Source organism: Leucopleurus acutus (genome assembly GCF_964270905.1).
Source record: "Leucopleurus acutus genome assembly, chromosome: 19".
Lineage (NCBI taxonomy): Eukaryota > Metazoa > Chordata > Mammalia > Artiodactyla > Delphinidae > Leucopleurus > Leucopleurus acutus.
In genome coordinates this window covers 49,923,580-49,944,529 of record NC_139161.1, presented here as the reverse complement: position 1 = coordinate 49,944,529, position 20,950 = coordinate 49,923,580, and the positions used below count along the sequence as shown (strand labels likewise).

Here is a 20,950-nt window from a genome sequence, read left to right as displayed (position 1 = left end):
CAGGCGGACTCTCAACCACTGCGCCACCAGGGAGGCCCCAGAGACAATTTGAATATCATACTGAATTAAGTAACACTCTCAAAGTCTGCTCTGATATAAATAAATAAATAAGTCACCACCACATCATAATACAAAATTGATTCAGGCAAAAATCATCCATGAGCTCTTTTCCGGTTATCGCGGCGCGAGGGGCCATAAGCAGCAAAGTCTCCCGAGACTCCCTCTACGAGGTGGTGCAGGAAGTCCTGCACGAGAACCAGCGCAAACGCCGGAAGTTTTTGGAGACGGTGGAGCTTCAGATCAGCCTGAAGAACTACGACTCTCAGAAGGACAAACGCTTCTCAGGCACCGTCAGGCTTAAGTCCACTCCCCACCCCAAGTTTTCCGTATGTGTTCTGGGGGACCAGCAGCACTGTGATGAGGCCAAGGCTGTGGATATCCCCCCCGTGGACACTGAGGCCCTGAAGAAACTCAGCAAGAATAAGAAACTGGTCAAGAAGCTGGCCAAGAAGTATGATGCCTTTTTGGCTTCAGAATCTATGATCAAGCAGATCCCACAAATCCTGGGCCCAGGCCTGAATAAGGCTGGCAAGCTCCCTTCCTTGCTGACCCACAATGAGAACATGGTGGCCAAGTTGATGAAGTGAAGTCTGCAATCAAGTTCCAGATGAAGAAGGTGCTGTGTCTGGCGGTGGCTGCTGGCCACATGAAAATGACAGATGATGAGCCTGCGTACAACATCCACTTAGCTGTCAGCTTCCTGGTGTCGTTGCTCAGGAAAAACTGGCAGAACGTTCGGGCTTTGTACCTTCAGAGCACCATGAGCAAGCCCCAGCGCCTGTACTAAGGCACAGCTTAATAAACCATACTCCCACCATTTAAAAAAAAAAATCATCAGTGAATGCTAAACTAGCAAATGAAGTTTGGGGAATAAAAGGATATTAACATAGTCTCAAAGACAGATACTTCCAATTACAAAAGGCAAAAGAGTAACTTTACAATGGAAAACTTGGCAGACACCACCTTAATCAAATAATTAAAGTTAACATTGTCAGTAATGGGACTAAATCGACAGCGTGTACCTCCTGATATGATGCACTGAGAAGAACTCAGCATCACCTCGGTGGTTTTCCCACCGCAAGTGCATAACCTGAACGTAATTATAAGAAAATTTCAGACAAACCCCAAATGAGAGGAAATCCTCAAATAACAAGCCTGTAGTTTTCAAAAATGTCAATGTTATGAAATACAAAGACTCAAAAAAAAATCGTTCAGATTAAAGGAAACTAAAGAAACATGACAACGAAACTCATGATCTTAGATTTTCTTTCACTATGAAGGACATTATAGGAACAACTAACAAAATCTCAGTGAGGTCTGTAGATTACATGATAGCATCATTTGATGTTAATTTCCTGATTTTGATCACTGTACCATGATTATACAAGCAAAAGTACTTAGGGGCAAAAGGGCATCATGTTTGTAACTTACTCTTAACCAGTTTAGAAGTGTGTCTGTGTGTGTGTGTGTGTGTGTGTGTGTGTAGTGAGACAGAGAGAGAGAAAAAAAAGGAAGGAGGGAGAGAGAGAGGGAGGGAAAATGTAATAAAATGCTAACATTTGGGGAATCTGGGAGAAGAGTATCCAGGAATTCTGCGTACTATTCTTGCAGCTTTTCTGTCAGTCTGAAATTATGTCAAAATTTTAAAAAAGTTTTCCTTTGAGATATTACTATACACCCACCAGAATGGTATAATTAAAAAATATATAGAATTAAAAAACACCAGCAAATGCTGGCAAAGATGTAGAGCAACTGGAGCTCTCATTCATTACTGGTATGAAAATAAAATGGTACAACCACTTTGGAAAAAGGTCTGTTGGTTTGTTAAAAAACTAAACATACACCTACCCTATGACCCAGCAATTTTACTTCCAGGTATTTACCCAAGACAAATGAAAACATGTTTACAAGAATGTACAAGAATGTTCATAGCAGCTTCATTCATAGTGACCCAAACAGCCCAGGTATCCATCAATTGGAGAATGAATAAACAGTGGTACACATTTACTATGGAACACTACTCAGTATTCAAAAGTAACAAAGTACTGATACATGCAGCAAGGTGGATGAATCTCAGAAATATTACACCAAATCTCAGAAGCATCATACCCAGTGAAAGAAGCCTCACACAAAAGAGTACACAGTATATGACTCTGCTTACATGAAGCTCTAGAACAAACAAAGCTAATGTTGAAAAAATGTTGATAAAAATGTTGAAACAATGTTGAAAAAAAATCAGAATAGTGGTTGCCTGTGGAGGGCCGGGGTGGGACTGACTAGGAAGGGGCATGAGAGAACTTTCTGGGGTAATGTAAATGATCTGTATCTTGATAGTGGTATTATACATGGGTTATACATGTGTATACACATGTGTATACACTTGTCAAAACTCAGCAAATGTGACAAGATGTATACATTTCAGTGTATTTGTTGCAGATGTAAAATGTACATCAAAAGAAAAAAATGGTAAACAAAGGATGAATTCTAGGGGACTTCCCTGGTGGTCCAGTGGTTAAGACTTTGCCTTCCAATGCAGGGGGTGTAGGTTCAATCCCTGGTCAGGGAGCTAAGATCCCACATGCCTCGGGCCGAAAAACCAAAGCACAGAACAGAAGCAATATTGTAACAAATTCAATACAGACCATTTAAAAATGATCCACATCAAAAAAAAAAAAAATCTTTAAAAAAGTATGAATTCTAGTGTATGATACGCATGCTCAAGTACTCAGGGTACTCAGAGTCTGCAATTTATTTATTTATTTTATTTTTATTTTATTTATTTATTTTTGGCTGTGTTGGGTGTTCGTTGCTGCATGCGGGCTTTCTCTAGCTGTGGCAAGCGGGAGCTACTCTTCGTTGCAGTGTGCAGGCTTCTCGTTGCGGTGGCTTCTCTTGTTGAGAAGCACGGGCTCTAGGCATGTGGGCTTCAGTAGTTGTGGCACGCGGGCTCAGTAGTTGTGGCTCACGGGCTCTAGAGTGCAGGCTCAGTAGTTGTGGCGCACAGGCTTAGTTGCTCCGTGGCATGCGGGATCTTCCTGGACCAGGGCTGAACCCATGTCCTCTGCCTTGGCAGGCAGATTCTTATCCGCTGTGCCACCAGGGAAGCCCCTGAAATTTATTTTGATCTGAGTCCAAAAGTATGAGGGATTGATGAATGGATTCTAGAGGGATGGATTGAAGGATAGATATGCAATGGAACAAACACATGAAATAGTAATGGAATCTACAGGTTCACTGTAAAATTCTGTTTGTTGTATGTTTGAAGATTTGCGTAAATACAATGCTGGGAGAAAAGACATTTTGGGGACAACTGGGTGAAGCTGAATAAAGACTGGTTCTTAGATAATATTAGGGAATTATTTTTTGTCCATTTTCTTAGGTGTGATAATGGTTAAATCTAAAAGGTGATTTAAAACGTGTTCATTGCCCTTTTCTTTGTCTGAAATGTTTCATAACAAAACTCTGAAGAGAAAAATAGAACGAAACTACCTGGGTCTGAAGTTTCCTGGGGTCACTCCTCCCATCCAGTTGGACACTAGATGCTAGATGAACACAGGTTGAGGCTGGTCTGCCTGATCCCATCATGTCAGAAAGTGTAGTACAATAGTGAAAGCTCAGTCATCAGCCAACAGTTCTCTCCTAAAATCATTGCCTAAAATAAAAGAAAGTACTTTCAGACCAACTGTATTCAAACGAAAGGAAAGAGTAAGTAAAACACAGTGCCATGCTCATATAACAATATTGTAGTAGCCCCCAGCCACCTCATACTACAGAGTGAATGCTTAAGGACAGGTATACGACAGTTTCTTCCACTTACTAAAGCAACTACACTTTTGAAATTCTACCTTCCAAGCGAATAGGGGACACACTAGCTTAATGACTATCTCTTGAGCCCTTTTCATTCCAAATTTCACATCTCAAAGGTCACCAAAAACAGAGCTCTGCTACGGTAAACAAGCACTTTCCCGCAAGGAAGTTTTACGGATATACAGCCTACATTAATAAATCCTAACTACTAACCAAAAAGCAGTACACTTCACTCTTCTAGGTAGCTCAAAAGGACATAACTCTGAATGACTCTAAGTAAACCTGTGGCATCGGAGTACCTAGACTGACGCCAGGAACTGCCATTCACTAGCTGAATGACCTCTGTACATCTTCAATTTCCCCCAAACTCCCCCCACCCTATATTCACATACAGTGTCTAACAGATAAGAGCGTTTTGTAAACTACACACGCATCAGTGCCTCTCCCTATTCTGAATGCCTCCTTATAGACACTACTGCCCCTGCACTCACACACTTGCTCATGTTGTTATTTACCTATTTCACAGGTATCTGTCTCATCTTCCCAGCTACACAAGGTTCCTGGAGGGTTAGGGCCTTGTCTTGCTCTTCTCTGAGATTCCCCACAACAGTGCTTTGAGCATAGTGGACAATTTAACTCAACATTTGTCGAATTAAGCAGATTTTCCATAAACTGACTAGTGTTAACTTCATGGGGGAGCTTGCCCTCTCAAAGAATCCCATAGGAACTCAACTGGGAAATGCAGGTTTTTTTAAAGATCCCTAATTTAAGCTTTTGAATAAACTCAAGGATTGTAGACTGGATTTGCTTAAAGACTGACACATCTGTAGAAATATAAAGATTCCTTATTTCTAAGGCTGTAGAGACATGATCAAAAGCGGAGATGGGAGGAAGCACCCGAGTGAGGCAATCCCAACTGGCTTGACATCACCACAGTCCAGGGGCCGGAGCCGCAGAATGAAGGAGCCTGCAGAATTGGGGCCTGGGCATCTGTGGCTTGTACGTGGTCAGTACTTTCCCCCTGGATGCCAAAGGCCTAACAGTCCATTCTCCAACAGGAAGAAACTAGGTGATCCCCACAGTTCCAGGATACCTCGAGTGATCTACACACACACACAAGCACATACACACACAAAGTCCAGGGACACCCACCCCGAACCGTTCCCCTATACAAAGTCCTGGGACACCCCTCTCCTTGCAACCTGTCCCTTTCCCATTGCGCCAAAAAACCTCCCAATGTGTTATCCCATATACGGTGAGGCATCTCCAGGAAGTATCTCTCTCCCCCATCCTGAGACACCCTTACGGCCTGTGCCTTCATCCATAAGCCAGGACAAATCTCCCCCCAACCTGTTCCCTCCCAAAGAGCCCCAGGGTCCCCCAACTTGTTCCCTATATATACTACTGGAATGCACCCCTCAATCTGTCCTCCCCCTCACAATTTTCTCCCAAATTGTTCCCCCTCCCTCTGATTCTAGACCCTCCTGCAGCCTGTCTCCTCCCACCCTGCTGTGCATGATCTCTCAAGTGGCCAATGCCTGTCTCCTCCCTTGAAACCAGGGGCACTTCCTCGGCTTCATTCACCCCCCAAGCCGTGCCTGTCCTGGACACCCCTGGCACGTTCTCAGAGTCCGGTTCTTCCCCCGCAGATCTTGGGCAGCTCCATAACCTGGTCCCACGCCCACAGGTGTAAGACACGCCCCCCGGCAGCCCCAGGACACTTCTACCTCCTGTCTCCCACCCTGGAGCCCCGGGGCTCTCTGTGGACGGCCTCTTCCCCGCCGTGAAGCTGGAGACAGCCGTACTGGGATCTTCTCCTGCAGACCCAGTCACCCACACTGCGGCAGGCCGACGCCCCGCCGTGGGAACTCCTACAGCTGCAAGCACCCCCAAAAACAGAGGTACCCTCACAGCCCCAGGGACAGCTCCATCGGCTCTCCTTCTCCACAGGCCTGCAACGCCTTCGGAGTCAGTCTCCCCGTTCCCAGGTCCTGAAGCCCTGGCAGCAGTGGGCACCTCAGTCGCCTGTCTCCTTCTCCATACCCCTGAGCCACTCCCAGAGCTGGCATCACCCACCAGCGGTCCAGGGGCCCCAGCAGCTGTGGACACCCCTGCGGTCAGAAGTACTCCCGCAGTCTGTCCCCTCCCTGGCAAGCGTGAGAAACCCCCAGGGCCAGTCTCCAACCCCAGGGGACCAGGTACCCGAGAAGCCATGGGCACCTCAGCAGCCACAGGAACCCTAGCACTCTGTCTCCTTCCCCATGACCCTGGGGAAGCCTCATAACCAGTATCCTCTCCCACAGACCACAGCTCCTGGGGAGCCACAGGTACCCCTGAAGCTAAGGGTATCCTGGTAGTGCGAACCTCTCCCCACAGGTTCAAGTCATCCCTGGAGCCGCCTTCCTGACACACAGAGCCAGACACCCACACAGCGGCAGGCACTCTGGCAGGTACGCTTCCAGACCCAGACGTACACACAGCTGCGGACGCCCCTGCTGGGGCACTCCTGTGCTTGGACACACCTGCTGTCTCTGGCGACCCCACTGCCTCAGACAGCCCCGCGGCCTGTCTTCTCATGCAGAGACATGAGGCATCCCCACAGCCAGCCTCCTGATCCACAGACCCGGGTCCCCCTAAAGCTGCAGGCACCAGAGCCTCTTGCCCCCCCAGAGCCTCTTGCCCCCCCAGAGCCTCTTGCCCCCCCAGAGCCCGCCTCCTTTCCCACAAACTCAAGACATTCCCACCGCAGGTCTCCTCCCTGACAGTCCCCATCACTGCATCAGCCGGGGGCGCCCCCAGAGCCTGCTGCCTAGCCCACAGGCCTGGGACACCACCGCCGATGGTCCATTCTCCCACGGCTCCCGCTACCATCGGAGCCTGGGACACCCTCACAGGCTGTTCCGTTCCCCACAGACCCCAGACACTCCCACAGCCTGTCTCTGGCCCCAGAGCCCTAGGTACTCCCATAGCCTGTCCTATGTCCCATAGGCCTGGAGAGCCCCCAGGACCTGCCTCCTGCTCACCAGGACCAGACACCTCTGCAGGCTGTGCAGCTTCCCGGGACCCGAAGTCGCCCCCAGAGCCTGTCTCCACCCACACAGCCTGCCCCGTCTCCCCGAATCCTGGCTCACCCCGACATCTCGTTCCTGCTCCAGTCGCACAAGGCACCCCTATGGGCTGTCCCGTGCCCCACAGGCCAGGGAGACGCCCGGCGTCTGTCTCCTCCACGGCTTGTCTCCTCCGCCACGCGGCTGGGGCACCCACAGAGGGAGTTTCCTCCCGCGCAGCTCTGGGCACCCCTGCGGTCCGCCCCCTTCCCCCTAAGCCTGGGGTATCCCCACACACAGGCGCCTGCGCTGCCTGCTCCCTCCCCCGCAGACCTGGAGCAGCCCTGCCGCCTGGCTCTCCCTCCACAGCTCTGGGTACCTCCACAGCCTCAGGCCACCCCACAGTGGCCCCGGGAACCCCCCCAGTCGACCCTTTTCCCCAAGAGCCCGGGGCAACCCCATAGCCTATCCCCTCCACGGGCCCAGGCACCGCCACGGCTTGTCTTCTCCCCCGCGGGTGTGGGGCAATCCCAGAACTTGCCTCCAGAGCCCCAGGCACAGCCACAGGTGGCATCCTCACAGCCTGGCCTTGCCCACACCAATCTGAGGCCCTCTCACAGCCTGCCCCTAGGTCCGGAGCTATGGCTACTCCTGCGGCCCGGGGGACTGGCCTGGCCTGGCCTTTCACCCATGGTCCGGTGAGACCACCACAGCTGGTCTCTACCCACGAAGCCCGGCCAGGAACCCCCCTTTCAACCGGCCCTTCTCCTGCAGACACGGGATGGAGCTCGACTCTGCTTCCTTCCCCACAACCTGAAGCTGCCCTCATAGCCTGCACCTTCAACCACAGTTCCAGAATGCTCTCATGCCCCGTAGATCCCGGACGACCTTTTCTCTCACAGCCTCGGGGGCTCCTATAAGCCGTCTCCTCCTCCCCCCCAGTGCCAGTCACCCACACAGAGCCGACAGGCCCCACCACCTGGGGTTCCCCCACTGCCCCGTTCACCCACACAGTCCCAAGGTCCCTTGCTACCTCCATCGAGACTGCCGTGCCAGGTGTCCCCGCAGCCTTGTTCGCCCCGGCGGCCTGGGCTGTCCCCGCTGCAGGTCTCCTCCCCCATGGCCGCCGACAGTCCAGCAGTCTTTCCGCACTCACACAGCGCGTCTCCCGCACCGAGGACCTCGCCCGGCGCCTCCCTCCACGGCCTCGGGACGTCCCTGCACCTCGTCTCTTCTCCCACGGCCGCCGGACTCCGCGCCCGAACCTGCTGGGCCCCACGCAGCGGCCCGGCGTCTCCGCCGCTAGCTCGCCCCTGCGCAGCCCCGGCAAGACCCCTGGGCCAGCCGCCCCACTCATCGCTCCAGGGCGACTCCCGCCTTCCCAACGCAGCCCCGCGGCACTTTCTGTCTCAGCACCGGCTCCCAGAGCGGCTCCACACACGCACTCACACACTCAGCTCTAGCCCTCTGAGCCTTCCTCCCTCCCAGCCCCCTACCCCCGCCCAGTCCCGGACGCCCGCCCCCCGGTCCCAGGGCCCCACTAAAGCCTCGGCAGGAGAAAAGGTAATTAGGCCCGACGAGCGGCAGGATCTGCGCTGGGTCAAAGTCTCCTCTCCCGCAGATCCATGACTCCTAACGCGGCTTCCCACAATCCCCCCAGCTCTGGCCAGAGCCCACCTGGTCTGGGGCGCAGCGCGCCTACCAGAAAGCGGGCTGGGGGCCGCAACTAGGCCTCCCTTCCGGCCGCTCACCCAGTCGCCATGGCAACGGGCGCAGGGCGGGTTGGGAGCCGTTAAGGCTCCGGAGCCACCTAAGGGTCCAGGGGCTGCGTGGCGGCAGGTTTTGCAGCCACTGCACATGGGCTGGGGCCGGGACCAGACAGGGGCAAAAGCCGGGGTTTCGGGGTGCAGTCAGCACTGAGAGACCTGAGAAAATAGAATAGAAAAACGGTGCAGAGGAGTTTTGGCCGTCAGAGGCTCCCGTAGCACCTCAGAGCCGGGCTTGCTTTCTCAGGCCCTGCCCAGCTCCCCGCCCACCCGGAAACAGCTTCGCCCCACCCCGCATGGAGCTTCTCCCAGCGGCCCAAGACACCTCTAGCTGTCCGAGGCACGCTCTCCCGATGGCCCGCTACGAAGAGGTGAGCGTGTACGGCTACGAGGAGTTCATGCAGGCGGTGGAGCAGCACAGTGGCAAGACCATTTTCGCCTATTTTTCTGGTTCTAAGGACGCCGAAGGCAAAAGCTGGTGCCCCGACTGCGTGCAGGGTGAGGCCGGGATTCGGGGGCTGCAGCCCAGAGTAAGTGGCAGGAAGGCCGAGGCTATGGCCAGAGTGGGGTGGAGAGGAAGCGGAGGGAGTCTTGTTACCGGAGTCCCGCAGGGCGATCTGAGCTCTCACCTTGCCTTTTCCTACCCTGTTCCCGACTCTCCTCCTATTAAGTCCTTCCCGCCCCGCCAAGTGTGCTCTTCTACCATTCGACCCAGGTAATCTTGGAATCTAGTCCATTAGAACTTTTCACTTCCCCAATGTGATTAGTGTCTTACAGGAGACGTGAATTGGTCTCCTTATGGTAAGTCAGCAAATATTTGTCTTTCATTGTTCTGGGCGCTGTGGCCTGGGGACAAATCAGGACTGAAAGTGGGTCCTTACCCTTAAAGTGGCTCTCAAAAAAAAAAAAAAAAAAAAAAATCAGAAAAAAACACGTGACTTCCGTTTATCTCCTCAGTTAACTGCAGGATAAAGTCTGAGTACTTACCAAGACGGAGGGGAGGGGAGGGGAGGGGAGAGGGACGCTGTTCATCAGTGCCTGATTGTAAAGTTGGTAATTATTTCTATCAACTTTTTAAAAAGCTGAACCGGTCGTACGAGAGGGGCTGAAGCATGTTGGTGAAGGATGTGTGTTCATCTACTGCCAAGTAGGAGAAAAACCTTAGTAAGTGGCAATGCGTACTCTATTTCCCAGACATGCACTAGACTCTTGCAAATTTAGGCGGGAAGGGTCTTGTGATTCAGGTTCTGAGTTCTAAGATACAGTCGGATAAGTCAAGCAATTAGAATATATTAAATACGAATTAAAAATTCGAATGTTCAGCCATTTGTATTAGGTAAGGGTAATTCAATAATTTGGCCTGATGTTAGTTCAGAACTTGTCTTTACATTTATTTTATATCTTAGTATATATTCACTTAAATGAAAACTTTGCACAGGAGAATATATGTTGTAGATGTCAAGGTTTTTAAAATGTTTACAACAAAAACAATGATTACTGAAAGACTGAAAGTGGGAATATATCAAATACAAAGCAGAATGTAAGAAACCAAGTAAATGTTTTTCATGATCACTTTCTCCTTCTGAAATAGTTGGAAAGAGCCAAATAATGACTTCAGGAAAAAGTTGAAATTAACTGGAGTGCCTACACTACTTAAATATGGAACAGTGAGTATCTTTCTTTAACTGTGTTGGGGATACAGTTCACCCTATCAAAACTCTTTTAACTTGTTCTGGATTCAAATTTGAAAAGATCTTGACATTTCATCCCAAATATCACATTGCTCTTCAGAATGTATTCAAAATACACATGGCTGTCCATCCCTATGGCCTACCCCAATAAGTTATTAATAATGCAAATATTAGGGTTTTTATCATGCCTTTTTTCTTTTTTTGGGGCCTCTCCCGTTGCGGAGCACAGGCTCCAGACGCACAGGCTCAGGGGCCATAGCTCACGGGCCCAGCTGCTCCGCGGCATGTGGGATCTTCCCAGACCAGGGCACGAACCCGTGTCCCCTGCATCGGCAGGCGGACTCTGAACCACTGCGCCACCAGGGAAGCCCTTTCATGCCTTTTATTTTTTTATTTATTTTTTAATTAATTAAATTTATTTTTGGCTGCATTGGGTCTTCGTTGCTGTGTGCAGGCTTTCTCTAGTTGCCGCGAGCGGGGGCTACTCTTCGTTGCAGTGCGCAGGCGTCTCATTGCGGTGGCTTCTCGTTGTGGAGCACAAGCTCTTGGCACGCGGGCTCAGTAGTTGTGGCGCACAGGCTCAGTAGTTGTGGCGCACAGGCTTAGTTGCTCCGTGGCACGTGGGATCTTCCCGGGCCAGGGCTCGAACCCGTGTCCCCTGCATTTGCAGGTGAATTCTTAACCACTGCGCCACCAGGGAAGCCCCTTTTCATGCCTTTTAAAAGCCATCCTTATTTTAAAATTCTGTAAACACTGTTGAAGAAAGTTGGTTAACATACAATTCCTTAAAACAGTGGCATCAATAGTTGTTTTCGACTTAATCCATAATTCTGGATGAAAAGAAAGGGCATGTCCTCTAGTTTAGTCATGGCCCTGGGATTCTAAATTAAAGAGTTAAAGGGAAGGGGTGACATCAGGCTTCCTGTCTCCTGTTTTAGTCCACGGAGCCAAGTATTTTAATGATTCACCTTAAGGTAAATATCTTAACTATTTCATAAAGCTTGTTACAACTAGTTAATAGTTTCTGAATAGCATAATTTCTCTGTTCCAAGACTTGTGTCATTCAAGGTAGAACAACTCATTCCCCTCCTAATAACATTTTTGTAGCTGTGGGTTAAGATATGACTGTTGTTCTCTTACAGCCTCAAAAACTGGTAGAATCTGAGTGTCTTCAGGCCAACCTCGTGGGGATGTTGTTCTCTGAAGATTAAGATTTGACGATGGCAATTGTGTCTTTATTTCCTGATTTGCTCTAGTATAAAAGAATCTGCATACTTGCTTTGAATTCATGTTAGCAATAAATAAATGATGATGTAAAAAAATTGGTACATGTCTAAACAATAGAGAATGCTATTAAAATGCTCATGAACCCTCAGTTTGCTTTAATATATGGGTATATTTAAGCTACCATAGGTAAAATAATTCTTCAGGAGTGGCAGTAATAGCACAAAGGAAGCTATTATTGGAGATGACAGAAATACCTAAAAGCCCCTAATAGTGCCGTAGACAGCTTCCAAATCTCTAAAGGAGTTAGGATCTTTTACCTTAAATTCCACGAATTTACAAAGAGCTGTTATTCCTGAAACTCCTTCTTTGGCTTTGAATGTAGAACTTAACCTAACCACTGAAGGGAAGCACAGCACATCTAATCCAGCCTCTGCTTAATGCTGGCAGGTTTGTCACAGCTGTCTGAATATGCTTCACTACTTGGGATGAGGCGGGTGGCAGAGAGGTCAGAGACCGTATAACCTAGTGATGGGAAGGACTCCAGCCTGTGAGTCAGTCTCACTGATTATCACTTCCTAGCTGTGTAACCATTAACCTGTCTAAACCTCAGTCTCCTCGTTTATGAACATGGATCGTTCTGAGGATAAAATGAGAATGCAACTAAGCACTTAACATTGTGCCTGGTTTGTGGTTATCTGCCAAATAAAGGTCAGCTTTCCCAAATGAGCACAAATATTTGAGGCTCCTCACCTTTGTTCTAGTCTTAAGGCCAAGGGTCCAATTAGTAGTTAACCACCAATCTTCTCCCTGCCATTACTAGGTCAGTGACATACCAATGATTCTTCCTTAAAGCTCTCTTGCAAAGCAACTGGCGATACAGGTATGTCTCCTGCCCTGCAGAATTTAAGAACCTTTATGCGGTTCCTGCTGCCTGACGTAAAGAGGTCACTTACTCCATACCTCTCACTCTGTAGATGAAGGGCAGGATAGCCGATCTGAGGGACAGCAAGGTTCCAGGAGACAGACTTGTCTCAGGCCCCACTGTACATGAAAACAGAGCTCGGCTTAGAGTTTGGGATGTTCAGTGGCCCTCCCCTTACCTCGCCCCCTGCTGCCTTAAATTGGTCTGAAACACCTAACATTTCTATTCTTACTCAGCTGACTGTTAAATACTAATAAAAGCTTACAAAGCCACAGGGAAATCAAAGTAAAACAATTCTGGTTTAACAGAAATAATCTATTAACAAGAAAAAGTTAGTTCAATTAAATAGCACACTAACGGTTCTAGGTGCTACCACAGTAAAGGTACATAGGAAGAGTTTTTTTGTCTTCACTGTACAAAAGCAATATATACATGTCTTAAGAGCCTGGTCTGGATCCAACTGTTCATTTTCCTGATGTGTTATTTTGCTGTTGCTGCTCTGCCAGGGCTTGCTGAAGGCGCATCCGCTTCCGAGAATAGTGCTGCCAGTGCAGAATTTGCTGCTCATCAATAAATTTCGCACACTGAGCATTCACCAGCTCCTTACGGAAGTGTTCATATTGGAGCAGTTCTAACATGTGTAAACACTGAGGGTACCTGGGGTTAAGTTTATAAGTTAATGAGCGACATAACGTAATAATACCACGCTCTAGTTCAGTTACTCACCTAAAAACGATCTTGCAGCCTACCATTTCTGTAACATTAATTTAGTATACTTTGGTAGTACAGTTCTTTTTTTCCCTGCTTATGCATCAAAAGTCAGCAAAATTTTCAAAAGTGAGAAAACTTAAGTTCAGAAAGATTAAATAACTTGCCTAAGACCACACAGTAACTGGTAAACGGAGTCAACATTGGGGGACAAATCATGCTATTCTCTTCTAGTGGTTTCCAAGGTGAGGAACACGAACACTTTTTATTTTAGTAATTAATTATGTGTTTAATTAATACCTACTGGTTTTCCATAAACAATAAGACAACTTTTATTTTAAAACTGAGTCAATCTCAGAAAGAACTAAGCACAAATATTGTATTCTAGTTTTCCATAGGGATATAACAATTCTGAAATTAAGTACATATACTCTAAGGTTGAGCAAATACGTAAGTAAATATGCTGTAGACAGAAAGCCAAATTTCTGGCTCTCAGAAAAAGAGTTTCAGATAAGGAAGCGGAAGGCTAGAATGAATCTTGTTACTGAGTTGGAATTGAAAACATCAGTATGAACTCATGGCTTTTTATATATATATATATATATATATATATATATACATACACACACACACACACACACACACACACACACACAGATATAGAAATAGATATTTATATACACACACACACACAATTTCTAGCTTTGTGTGTTGAGAGGGCCTACAAGCAGTGACACCAATGAGCACACTGAGTGCCCAGATCATGGGTTTTATATAGAATTATCCAAGGTTGGTTGGAGACATGGCTGATTCTAAGGCTAGCAGAGGGAAAGTACAAGATGAGCCTGGAATATTAATGTAGTGCCAGAAAGAAAAATGCTCAGAAAATTATAGGGATACATCAAAAGTACTCAGGAGCCAATGTGAAGGGGCTCCCACTGGCTATATCTGGGATCAAGAAGATACATAATTATAACCCACAAGATAAAGAATCCAAGAGTCCATACTGATGTAACTTTTTTAAATGAATAAATAAATCAGGAACAAGGAAATGTTCCTTCCTTACAACTGAATACCAACTAATAAATGAATAAAGAATGATGGAATTAGAAAATCTCCACAGTAAAAATTGTTTCAAGCAAGTATCTCCCACAGATGCTAAAGTTAGGTAAAAGCATGAAATATGAAACAGGATATTTACATAGTCTCAAAGTATTCCCTCACAAAATATGTATTAAATACAAAAGGAAAAATAGTAACTTGATACAGAGAAAACTGGCAGCCACCACCTCAACCAAGTGACCAAAATTAATATCAGCAGTAGAGGGACAAATTGACATCCTATGACTCCTGATATACCAAGAAGGATATAACATCACTTCTGTGTCACACTTATGGGGGGAAGAAAAAGAAGACTGATGAACTCAGATTAATGGAGAATAAGACATGACAACAAAATGCAGCATCTGAGCCTAGACTGGACACTGCCCCAGACACAGGACATTAGTGAGACAGCTGGCAAAATGTGAGTGAGGTCTGCTGGTTAGATAACAAGATCAGATGATATATCAATGTTAATGTTCTGATTTTGATCACTGTACTATGATTATATAAGAAGTTTGCACTTAGAATATCTGGGGGAAGAATATACAGGAATTCTTCTTACTGTTTTTCCATTTGTTTTTAAGTAAAATTATTTCAAATAGAAAAGACATAAAATTTAAATGAGTCAATTAAAAAACAGTGAGTCTTATAGGGAGTACACAGATAGAGCCAAAATTGTACAAGTGGTATTCAAATGACTAAAGTTTGGGGACAGTACACTACAGCAGTGCTTCTCAAATTTTAATGCACACATGAATCACTTCTTTTTTTGGGGGGGGGCGGTTCGCGGGCCTCTCACTGTTGTGGCCTCTCCCGTTGCGGCGCACAGGTTCCGGACGCGCAGCCTCAGCGGCCATGGCTCATGGGCCCAGCTGCTCCGCGGCATGTGGGATCCTCCCGGACCGGGGCACGAACCCGCGTCCCCTGCATCGGCAGGCAGACTCGCAACCACTGCGCCACCAGGGAAGCCCACGTGAATCACTTCTTAAAATGCAGACTCTGGTTCAGGAAGTCTGGGGTGGAGCCTGAGGACTGCATTTCTAACAAGCTCCCAAGTGATACCAATGTTGCTGGTCTGAGAACCACATTGAGTAGCAGGGCCCTACACCGTGTTGTCCTTATTACAGATTTGCTTCCTATACTCCAAAGATTCACAGTTGCTTGTAATTGTCAGCAGCTAAGCCTGGAAAGCCCTACTCACACCTACCCTGGCTATTTCCTTTTCATGAGGATAGTGTTGGTAGTTAAAAAGACCTAGGTTTGAAACCAGCTCTGCCATTCTCCAGCTGAGTGGCCTCAAACAAGGTACTTAAACTCCCTTAAGGTTTAGTTTCTTCAACTGTAAAATAAGTTAATGTGACGACCAAGAGAATGGTCTTCAAGTAGCATTTAGTAACTGGAACTTAGACACACAGTGATCATTTATCAGACTTGTAGAGTCAATGCTCAGAATACATTACATGACAAAATAAGGAATTATAAATATGTTAATAGGCTACAATTATAGCATTAACCAACCAGATGAAATAGAAGAGGTACAAAAGGAAAGTTCTGCAATTAGATTTTTTAAAAATAAATAAGAAATAAATGGAGAACTAAACTAACAGCATTGATGAAAATAAGAACTGAAAGATTTTAGTTGACATAAAGCTCCCAGCAAGTCAACAATATGAATCCTTGCCCCCTCATTCCCTGCCCCCCCAAAAGGTAATGTAAACTTAAGTTGAACAAATAGAAGTATAATGTCCATATGAAGAATAAAAAGCTATTTGGTCCACTGTACCTTGACATCTGAAGGCCTGTGTTTAGCTCTTGGCTGAAAAACATAAGGCATAAGTGCAAAATATCCAAAGGTGGGCACATGAGAAATGGCTGAAGGTAGGTGAGAAAAAAAGATGTAAGAGATAAATTATAGTTGCAAGTCGTGGCTATTAGTGAAATGGTGGAAACTGTCTAGAAGAGGCAACTGCTCCTCTGCTCTAGCCAGTGGCTGACGTGGGAGAACAAAGACCTGGGGTTACCAGATCCTCCAGAATTTTAGAGAGTAGCTAGAAATCTGGATTAAAATATGAAACTTTCTAATCTTCAAATGTTGGCAACTATTAAATGAAAACCTTGTGCAGAAATGAAATGGGGGTTAATTTGCAACCTCTCTTGAATTTAAATATCTGAATGGCTGTTCCTCAAGAGGGCATAGATTGGTTCTGGATTAATTCAGGGATAAAACTCAACATGGGTTGAAGTTACATGGAGGTATATCATATTATTATACAAGGAAGAACTTTCTAGCATCTAGCTAACAATGGAATTGGTTGCCCCTGAATGGAGTAGTATGGGCTCACTGGAAACCTCCAGCCAGCATGTAGATGACCATCTCAGCAATGTTGTGGGTGAAACTGAACTTGATGGTGTCTAGGGCCCAGTGTCCAACACTGAGTCTCTAAGTCTACATACATATAACATGTTGCAATCTAATAAAAAAAAGTCTTTTCTCTGGATTATTAAATGAATAATGGTTCTTTATAAAGGGCCAGTAAGGGTGCCAAGGGTCCTGCAAGCTACAGGAGGATGTGGGCTTCATACATCCTCCTTGTTATAAGACACAGATCAGAAAAGTGGGAGTACAAGTTTGAAACGTTTTCCTCTCAAACTTGTGTTTGTTTAGGAAAAAGAAAGACTAAAAGTTTCACCATTGCTTTTTGACTACCCAGTTAAGACAAAGCACAGGTGGGAATTCACGGTTTCTTTTTTACCATTAAAAAGGAATAAGTTCAGGGACTTCCCTGGCAGTCCAGTGGTTAAGACTCCACGCTCCCAATGCAGGGGGCCCGGGTTCGATCCCTGGTCAGAGAACTAGATCCCGCATGCCACAGCTAAGACCTGGTGCAGCCAAATGAATCCATAAATATTTAAAATAAAAAAAAAAAGTAAGCTATAGCACTACTGCAAATTAGCAGAAAAAAAAAAGGAATAAGTTCATGATTATAGTATGCTCCTTGCAATTCATAAGCCTTAAAAAGCAAGCATCTATTGCACAACTTGAATAATACATATATTTATTATGTAAAATATATAAAATAAAATAAGCAGCTACTAAGACTCAGGTAAGGCTACCTCCTCCAGAAAACCTTCCTTACAAGTATGTACCCCTTTCTATGGTCTTTCATGTTCAGGCTATGGCTATGTCATTGCATATATAGACTGTGGGTTCCTTTGGGTCAGAAACCCGGTGAGATGGAGTGAGTGGTACAAGGTAAGGTCAGACAAGACAGGGCCAGATCATACAGGTCTTTAGCTCGAGAAAAGAGACTAGATTTTCCTCTGCATGCAATGAGAAGCAACTGAAGAGTTCTAATGGAATGTTGTGATTTCTATTTTTAAGATACCAAGTCGGCTTCTGTGTAGAAAATGGTTCTTCTTTGTTTGGCTTGGGGGCGGGGAATGGTGGGGAGAAAGCAGGGATACTGGTGAGTATATCACTGAAATAATCCAAGTTAAGTTAGAGATCAGTGTGTCTCATATTAAAATGGAGACAACTAAAAGAAGTGCAGAGATTCAAACTGTATTTTTTCCAATGTGAAACTAAGAAGTCTATTAAATATCAGTGCTTTGGAGTATAATAAAGTACACACATATTTAGGACTATAAAAATTAAACTTACTTTAGATACTTGGCATATTCTGGTTCTTTCCAGTAAAGCAAGTACTTAAGATAATTAACAAAAGCTTTGTCTTTGAAGTAACCTCTTTGGGCAAGAACTGAAAGGCATAAAAAAAAAAATATACCTGTAGAGCAAATCAATCCTTGGACTACTGATTTGTGACTCCTAACATACAAGTAAAGAATTTACTTACATAACATCCCCACCACCGACACTCATTGAATTCACAACAGAAGTCCCAGTTTGCTCAATTATATATATACCAATGTAAGTGTAGCAATAATTCTGTTCAATTGAGAATGTACAAAAGCAGATACGAAAGTCATCCCTCAAATCCACAGGGGACTGGTTCTAAGAGAGCCCACAGACACCAAAACCCACAGATGCTCAAGTCTCACATAAAATAACATAGCGCAATGACAATGACAGTATTGTCGCCCTCCGTATGGGAAGATTCAACCAACTGCAGTTGAATCCGAGGATACAAAGGGCCAACTATGAATTGGAACTCTTCTATCAGAAATTATAAATAGCTACTCAATTCAATGAGGTGTTCAACAACTTACAATTAAGGTAATTTGGGTTGGCTAAACACTGCACAAATTCCAACTCCAACTGAAACCGAAGTCGATTTCCAGCATCATCTAGGAGAGAAGATAGCAAAAATCATCCAAAATAAACGTCACCATATACAATACTAATTTGTAGAAAGAAAACAGCAGTAAAGAAACCTGACTAATGATGAGATACGTTTCTACATAAAGAAGGGCACGTGAAGGTTTTCCTAAACTGGGCGAGGGAGGAGAAAAATCTTCCTTAGAAGTGTAAGGAAAGCAAAGCCCTGATTAAAAGGAATGTTTAATCAGGAATGAATGAATTCTCTAATGTTAAAGACAAGTTATCAAAGAAAACAGGATCACACACGGGGCAGAACATTTATCACTCGTGAGCCACTATGTTGAGATTTTAACATTGACCACTGTTGTGGTAAGTTGCGGTAACTGTGCCTTGCCTTATTTTAATGTGTTACAAGTTGTTAAGTGATTAAGCTAAGCAAAAACAAAGCAAACGCTAAACCTATCAAGAAAAGTTCAGAACGCAAGCTGAAAGAGACCATGGTGAGAACGCAAGATCAGGGAACGCTTGCTTCGGTGAGACGCGTCAGTTGCAAAATAATACACGAGTTTGTCGATGATGTTTTAAACTTATGCAAGCTCATTTAAGACGCAGAAAACAAATCGAGGAAGCGGTTTATGATCCAAAATCTCTCCTTTAGCCTCGCCGGAAGCCGACCCCTCGCCGGAAGCCGACCCCTCGCCGGGGTCGCTGTCTGAATAACAAGGGAGGAGAAAGGATACACCAACAAAACAAACTCTGAAAAGGCCAAACTACCTTCGCCCTTCCAGACGCTAGAAGAGCCCTTGCCCCTCCCGGTCCGAACAATCACCTTGCGGGGAGTTAGGCCTGGAAGGAGAACCTGGGGAAGCGGGAGCAGGTGTCTGGGCCCAGGATAGTTCTATTTGCCAAAACGCACGGCTCGGACCGCCACTCACCTGTCTCCATAGTGACAGCTGCTGCCATCACCAGCAAAGGAACTAAGCAGCCAGCAGCCCGACACCGCGAACGCCGGGAGTGGCGGGGGAGGTGCCGGAAGCCGCGGCTCCCCCTTCCTGCCGCGGTGCAGTGTGGGATGCGGGGGGCGGGCCGAGCCTCGCGCGGGGGCGGGCGGCTCCTTTCATCCCAAGCCCGCCCCGGCCCGGCCTGTTCCCGCCTCCGCCCGCGCGGGCTCCTGGCAAGCTAGGGGGCGATGCGGGGGCTGACCTAGCGCGGGGCCTAACCCAGGGTTTCAGAGGGGTCGTCACCAGCCCCCGCCAGGACCACTGTTCCTGCACGTGGCTGTGTCATGGGATCCTCGGCTACCGCTGTGCATGCGTCACAGTGCCATGTGATGTCACACCTCACCGTGTGACGTAACCCGTCGAGGAGCGTGGGGCAGTGGGGCCTCGCGAGGCCTGCTTGGTTCCATTACCCCTGTAAGATGGCCTCACCCCTTGGGGGAAAGCCCTCTCCGCCCCGGGCTGAGGCCACCCGCTCCGAGGAGACGGCAACGGTCCGCGTGGAGACGTCGTCCCACCGCGTGGAGACGACCTCCCGTGAGGTGCGGAGGTCTTCCCGGCAGGTGGAGACTACCCAGTGCCGCAGCGAGGGGTGCTCCGTCTCCCCCTCTGGCAAACGGGCCCCTCGCGTCTTCGAGGTGTCCTACCAGCACGTGGAAACCGCCTCGCAGCGCACGGAGACGGCCTCCCGCCGCGTCAGGGCCTTGTCTCTGCGGGTGGAGACGTCTCTGCACCGCGTGGAGAGCCCGCCGCGGCGGGAGCAGCCGGCCGCTCGCCAAAATGTCCAAAAGGCCCGATGAAATGCTTCCTTCCTCGGAGCCACGAGAGGGCCATGGCCCTTGGCCAGGGCAGAATTGCCTCCAGTTCGCAGCCAGCCTGCTGCCAGGTGGACCGATCATCTTTGGTTTCCTGGAAGCAGACCACAAATCAATTTAAGAGCCAAGCTGCGGTTTCAGGACTCAGCCAACATTCATTGACCCTGCTGCACCCTGGACCATCCTTTCCTGCCTTTGACCCAGTGAACTACTTTAACTTGAAGCCAGCACAAGTTTTCGGGCCCTATATATTGTATATATTGAGATGATGGACAAAGAGGCTGTTTGAACCTCTGAGGCAGGTGAGTTTTGGATTCTTAGCCCCTGAACGACCTTTGCTGCTTCAAATTTAGGGACAAGGAGCAAACTGAAGTCATGACCAGTGGAATGATTATATGCCTGCAGCAAACCTGAGGGGCAAGGAGCAGACTTTCCTTAATTAATTAGTTGGCCTGTGTTTATGTTTCAGAATTGTTATTTTCTTTATGCCAAGCTCTTGTGCATGGTAGCCCGAGCCACACGCATT

General features: G+C 47.1%; 6 protein-coding genes across 11 annotated transcripts in view; 3 read left to right on the top strand and 3 right to left on the bottom strand.

The window, feature by feature from the left end:
- The window catches only part of KIAA0753, a 55,047-nt gene extending 51,232 nt beyond the window's left edge, over window positions 1-3,815 (bottom strand). For all 6 annotated transcript variants that reach the window (XM_082860190.1, XM_082860189.1, XM_082860185.1 and 3 more), the window contains exon 1: window positions 3,550-3,815. In XM_082860190.1, coding sequence (XP_082716316.1) covers window positions 3,550-3,645 — 96 coding nt within the window. In that variant the 5' untranslated portion in view covers window positions 3,646-3,815. The remainder of the gene's footprint in view (window positions 1-3,549) is intronic.
- LOC309975569 (large ribosomal subunit protein uL1-like) lies at window positions 159-1,320 on the top strand (the record flags this gene model as incomplete). The annotated part of the gene is given in 2 exon segments (XM_082860750.1): window positions 159-633; window positions 636-1,320. Coding segments are annotated over 2 exon segments (687 nt in total). The 3' UTR covers window positions 848-1,320.
- Window positions 3,816-5,774: 1,959 nt separating the features above from the next.
- LOC309976144 (uncharacterized protein) lies at window positions 5,775-8,271 on the bottom strand (the record flags this gene model as incomplete). Its single annotated transcript, XM_082861621.1, has 2 exons — window positions 5,775-5,966; window positions 6,070-8,271. The coding sequence occupies 2 exons, from the start codon at window positions 8,269-8,271 to the stop codon at window positions 5,775-5,777; spliced, it is 2,394 nt and encodes a 797-aa protein (XP_082717747.1).
- A 692-nt stretch (window positions 8,272-8,963) lies between these two features.
- TXNDC17 (thioredoxin domain containing 17) lies at window positions 8,964-11,729 on the top strand. Its single transcript, XM_082860531.1, has 4 exons — window positions 8,964-9,178; window positions 9,763-9,844; window positions 10,272-10,347; window positions 11,514-11,729. The coding sequence occupies exons 1-4, from the start codon at window positions 8,977-8,979 to the stop codon at window positions 11,580-11,582; spliced, it is 429 nt and encodes a 142-aa protein (XP_082716657.1). The 5' UTR covers window positions 8,964-8,976; the 3' UTR covers window positions 11,583-11,729.
- A 749-nt stretch (window positions 11,730-12,478) lies between these two features.
- On the bottom strand, window positions 12,479-19,627 carry MED31 (mediator complex subunit 31). Its single transcript, XM_082860532.1, has 4 exons — window positions 19,547-19,627; window positions 18,560-18,637; window positions 17,994-18,090; window positions 12,479-13,177 (listed from the first exon to the last, which is right to left on the bottom strand). Exons 1-4 carry the CDS (start codon window positions 19,572-19,574, stop codon window positions 12,985-12,987), a joined length of 396 nt encoding a protein of 131 aa, XP_082716658.1. The 5' UTR covers window positions 19,575-19,627; the 3' UTR covers window positions 12,479-12,984.
- A 404-nt stretch (window positions 19,628-20,031) lies between these two features.
- Window positions 20,032-20,409, top strand: LOC309975130 (uncharacterized protein C17orf100; the record flags this gene model as incomplete). Its single annotated transcript, XM_082860060.1, has 1 exon — window positions 20,032-20,409. The coding sequence occupies one exon, from the start codon at window positions 20,032-20,034 to the stop codon at window positions 20,407-20,409; it is 378 nt and encodes a 125-aa protein (XP_082716186.1).
- Between the last annotated feature and the right edge of the window lie 541 nt (window positions 20,410-20,950).